At 33.4% G+C, this 2,599-nt stretch overlaps 1 protein-coding gene across 1 annotated transcript; it reads right to left on the reverse strand.

Annotated features, from left to right (window-relative positions):
• Positions 1-492: 492 nt before the first annotated feature.
• LOC110716222 (zinc finger MYM-type protein 5-like) lies at positions 493-1,951 on the reverse strand. Its single transcript, XM_021894841.1, has 2 exons — positions 1,698-1,951; positions 493-619 (listed from the first exon to the last, which is right to left on the reverse strand). The coding sequence occupies exons 1-2, from the start codon at positions 1,949-1,951 to the stop codon at positions 493-495; spliced, it is 381 nt and encodes a 126-aa protein (XP_021750533.1).
• Between the last annotated feature and the right edge of the window lie 648 nt (positions 1,952-2,599).

The raw sequence follows: 2,599 nt of genomic DNA on the forward strand, positions 1-2,599 counted from the left end.
TTAAATGGCACATAATGCATAAGAATAGTCTAAACAAACAACTAACAGTCCCATTTATACATGGCAAGTGAATGTAGCAAACGGTACCTTTTGTTCCGCCATATCCTTGGCAATTTCTTTAGCCCTCCATTCATCAGCTTCTCGGTTAAGTTTCTTGAATTTCTCCTCCTCATGTGAACCATTAAGAAAATCAGTTAACATAAACATACTCCAAAACTTGTAATATAAGTAAATAGCCTGATATCAGCAATAGAAAGCAACCTTAGCAAGTGATTCAGCAACACGGCGTGTCTTCCTCTTCCTCCACAACTTATTGCGTTTTGACTTGTTAATTTTGTCACTCAATCTAACAACAACAGATTTCTCCTCCCACGGGGTCCCATCATCAATAACAAACTTGAGAGGTTCAAGCATAAACCGTAATTTTGACATTAACCCATTTGTAGCCTCCATTAAAATCAACTCTTGGGCACCCAAATTAATCCTATTATCCTAAAAAAACTTACAAAAGTCATCAATTTTTGAATTATCGATTGACCCATCATCATCATTATCACTCCCCTTCCCCACACACCCTTTTACTTCCTTAACCTTAATCAACATATCCAGCTCTTTTTTCCTACCATAAACAACCCACAAAACAAAAACAAAAAAGACCCAATTAAGTTATTACAACTTTTTCAGCATTTTCTTAACAGAAATTAAGGAAATTATAACTAACACAAATAAGTAGCGAAATTGATATTCATTGATTAAAAAACTTCATTGATTAAAAAACATTACCTCAGAAGTTGTTTCAATGGAGGAGAAAGCTCAGAACTACTACAATATAACGCAAAGCTAAATAACCCAGAAACCCTAACCTCGAATTTCTGATTTTTGGTTCGAAATTGATTCGAATTTGTTTTTGTGGAAGACGCATGCACATCGAATTGATTCAAAATAGACGCACCCAGAAACCCTAACCTCCAATATTGTAGAAAGAGAGAAGGAGAAGGAGATCGAAAGAGAGAAGAAAGGAAAGGGAAAGTGGCGGTTATGGAAAAGGAGATCAAAGGAGAGAGAAGGAGTGTTAAGAAAGTGCTGAGAGAAAGCTCAGAAGCCTCTTCAATGGAGAAATTCGAGTACGCTTCAATGGAGGAGAGAGAGAGGCAGATTAGATGAGAAGAGGAAAGATCGTGGAAATGAAAGCAAGAAAAAGAAAGAGTATGGGAAATGAAATGAAAACGAAGAAGACCCGGTTTTTTTTTTCAAAAATGGCACCGGTTTAAACCGGTGCTAATTAACATAGTTGGCACCGGTTTAAGGTGAACCGGTGCCAACTCTATGCCATACTTATTTTTTTTTATTTTTACTTTTATAAGTTGGCACCGGTTTTAACCGGTGCTAATTAAATGATTAGCGCCGGTTTTGGTTGGAACCGGTGCCAACACTGAATTTTTTAATCCCGCCCATTTCTTTTGGCACCGGTTTTCACGAACCGGTGCTAAAGAAGGGGTGCCTATTTCATTTTTCTACTACTGCCAAGTGTTCATATTTGTCATATGCTCAACACTATTCTCATGTAATTTGAGTTTCTTACCAAGATGTTTCCAATCATTCACACCATCACTTGCTAAAAAAGTTTTGTTATTTTGAGATATGAAAAATTTACACAAAAACAATATACTTTATCAGCTAATTTTGAGTAAACCAACCATTTTCTATCAAAAGTCTCACCATTACTCAACTTCTTAGTATAATAGGCATATGAAAAAATCCTTAATTTGTTATCAATTGGAAACACAAGGTTTAAATCTCTAATTGGTCCTTTTTGTATCAAAATATTCCTTCCTTTAATTTCAATATTACCCCAATTTTTAGGATCATAAATATCTAAAGGTGGGACTACTTGATCAATGCCAACATCATTAACATCGGATGTATTTGGTACATTTGTTGGTTCATTCATATTAGTCGCATCCTCATTAGGCTCATTTGCCTCATTATCATGATTTTCATTATTTATATTCTCATAAAATTGTTCATGATTTTCATCTTCACCCAATTCATTAGAAGACTCTTCTACTTGTACTACTTTAGTAAAAAATTTGTCAATGGCACCCTTTTGAGATTATATTAACTCTTCGCCCGTTTTCTTTTTTTCCTCTTACCATTACCAGGTAAATATTTTCTAGGCAACATTCTATCAAACAAAGCCAATAATAAATTAATAAGTATAAAAAAGAACAAAAACACCTGATTATTGAAGCAATTGAACAAAAGACTTAGTACGCTCAATTTGCACTCCAAACAAATGTCATCTCAAGTAATCAAATCTAAAAAATAGAAAACAATTAAAACAAAAAGTTTTTACTCAAATTAACCAAATAAAAATAAAATTACATAATTACATTATGATTTAGGAATGAAAAAGTATAAAATTAAAAATTTAAATAAGAATTAACCGTAAAATACTAGCATTTTGATGAAATGATGATCCCTTAGCTCTCGTTGACGGTCGAAGCAATTAGAACTATCAAAGTTATCAAACGAACCAATTTAACCAATCAATGAATTAGATTTTTTTTCCCCCAATTTTATAATTCTTGATTGAAAG

Source organism: Chenopodium quinoa, unplaced genomic scaffold (genome assembly GCF_001683475.1).
Source record: "Chenopodium quinoa cultivar QQ74 unplaced genomic scaffold, ASM168347v1, whole genome shotgun sequence".
Taxonomy (NCBI): Eukaryota; Viridiplantae; Streptophyta; class Magnoliopsida; order Caryophyllales; family Amaranthaceae; genus Chenopodium; species Chenopodium quinoa.

Excerpts from the sequence above, each read along its gene's own strand:
- LOC110716222 (XM_021894841.1), bottom strand. The coding sequence starts at position 1,951 with ATGAATGAACCAACAAATGTACCAAATACATCCGATGTTAATGATGTT. Across the intron at positions 620-1,697 it reads GAGACTTTTGATAGAAAATG|GAAAAAAGAGCTGGATATGT; the intron begins GTTGGTTTACTC and ends TGTTTATGGTAG.